Source organism: Bison bison, unplaced genomic scaffold (genome assembly GCF_000754665.1).
Source record: "Bison bison bison isolate TAMUID 2011002044 unplaced genomic scaffold, Bison_UMD1.0 scf7180017864331, whole genome shotgun sequence".
Taxonomy (NCBI): Eukaryota; Metazoa; Chordata; class Mammalia; order Artiodactyla; family Bovidae; genus Bison; species Bison bison.
This window is the reverse complement of record NW_011494903.1, coordinates 186,033-187,748: the sequence shown is the minus strand read 5'-3', so window position 1 is coordinate 187,748 and position 1,716 is coordinate 186,033. Positions and strand designations below refer to the sequence as shown.

At 41.0% G+C, this 1,716-nt stretch overlaps 2 protein-coding genes across 2 annotated transcripts in view; one reads left to right on the top strand and one right to left on the bottom strand.

Moving 5' to 3' along the window:
- Window positions 1-1,669, bottom strand: part of RP2 (retinitis pigmentosa 2 (X-linked recessive)) — a 38,744-nt gene extending 37,075 nt beyond the window's left edge. Inside the window, exon 1 of the mRNA XM_010853709.1 lies at window positions 833-1,669. Coding sequence (XP_010852011.1) covers window positions 833-1,537 — 705 coding nt within the window. The 5' untranslated portion in view covers window positions 1,538-1,669. The remainder of the gene's footprint in view (window positions 1-832) is intronic.
- The window catches only part of CLCN5 (chloride channel, voltage-sensitive 5), a 274,777-nt gene that overhangs the window by 154,452 nt on the left and 118,609 nt on the right, over window positions 1-1,716 (top strand). The window lies entirely within an intron of this gene.

Sequence of the window (1,716 nt, the reverse complement as noted above, 5' to 3'; positions counted from 1 at the left end):
CTGAAGAAAGCTTGATTAATGGATAATCAATACTTCCTATTGCTGCCTCCCCATTGGAGCATCCACCAACCAAGAACTACTACTTCTGGAATCCCTAACCTCCAGATCCCCACTTATTTCTCAAGTGAAAGTTGCTACCCAAAGATCCCTTCTCTATTCCTGAATGCACTAAAAGCCCCTGATCATGAGCCTACAACCTCTGGCGTCCCAGTTGCCACCTCATTCTATCACACTAACTTCCTCTTCATGGCAATAGGGCAAAGGGAAGTAAGGAAAGTAATGTGGAGGTTGCTCTCACAGTCAAAACAAGCTCCAAAAGTTGAATTCCTAAATGTCTTTCTCACACCCTAAACAATTAAAAACTCCAGATAAATTTCCCCAGTAAGTAATTATAAAAGGTCATGCTTCACTTTGTAGTACTACTGTGATAAAGAATGGAAATTATTTGAGGGCAGATAATTTTGTTTGTGTATCTCTCCTCACAGCATATATTACATTTCATCAGCTCTAAACTTCCATCAATTGTAAGACGCATTTCTGAGAAGCAAAACTGGAAAATAAAGGCATATCCTATAATCAATGAAATATGGTAACAGTAACTTCCACATAATGAGTGCTTAATGGATGCTTCCAGAATTGAATTATGTTTTTAAAGTTTCTTTGGGAAAGTATTTGAGGCCTAACTTCAGATAAATCCATAGTGGGCAGAGGACTATAATTTAAGGATTGCCTGTATTTCTAATAGCCAATTTGAAAAGAATGGATGTTCTCCAGGAAGTGGTTTGTTCCTATATAGGTGTATGTCTGTTTTGGTTCTCTCTCTTCTCCTTACCTCATCAATTAGTTTTCTGGCATTTGCTATAGTATAATCACCAGCAAATAATACCACTAAGCATGACTCATCACTGCTCTTCTGTCTCTGACCCCGGGACACTGGAACGATACTTCTACTCGCTTCTGTGGAAACGCGGACAGCTTTGAGCTCTTCGGTAGTAGGTAGAGGAACATGGTCCTGAACGACAGCATCTTCTGGAAGAAGGCTCCAGTTGTGTTCTCCTGACACAGGTGTAAAGTCATGAATGCTACTCCAGGTATTATTGAAGATACTGAGCCCAGCATCTTTGAACTGGAAAGCTAATTCAGGGTAATACCATTGAAAACAGCTAAACTTGATATTCGTGGAAGACTCAATAATGGGCTGAGTGGCGCAGCACAAGAAGACTTCCAGCTTTCTACAGTCCCGCACACGAAACTGTTGGCAGGCTAATGCGCACTTACAATCTCTGCAATTCCGGAAAAACACGCTGCCTTTCACGGGTCCCAGAAAAATGACACAATTAGTACAGTCATCAATAGTAACGGTAGCAGAATGATCAAAAATATAGATGTTACAGTTCTCACAGTCTTGAATGAGAAATTGTTGTCCTGCCACTTTCCCAGGTAAGCGACCTACTGTTACATCCTTCAGTCCACTGAACATGTAGTCTTTCAGATCAACCTGTAGGAACAAAACACAGACCTTCAGTATTATTAACATTATTCAGCAAACATTGTCTATTAGGTGTCAGGAACAATTTTTTTTAAATGCCAGAACAGAGACTCAAGCCAGGTTTTAATGATCACTGTCTAGTGTCAGAGCCCAGAGGCTCCAAGATTTGCCAGCCTTGGAATACACAAGTGGAAAGCCTGGGATCGTGGACACGGAGAGGCCTGCTC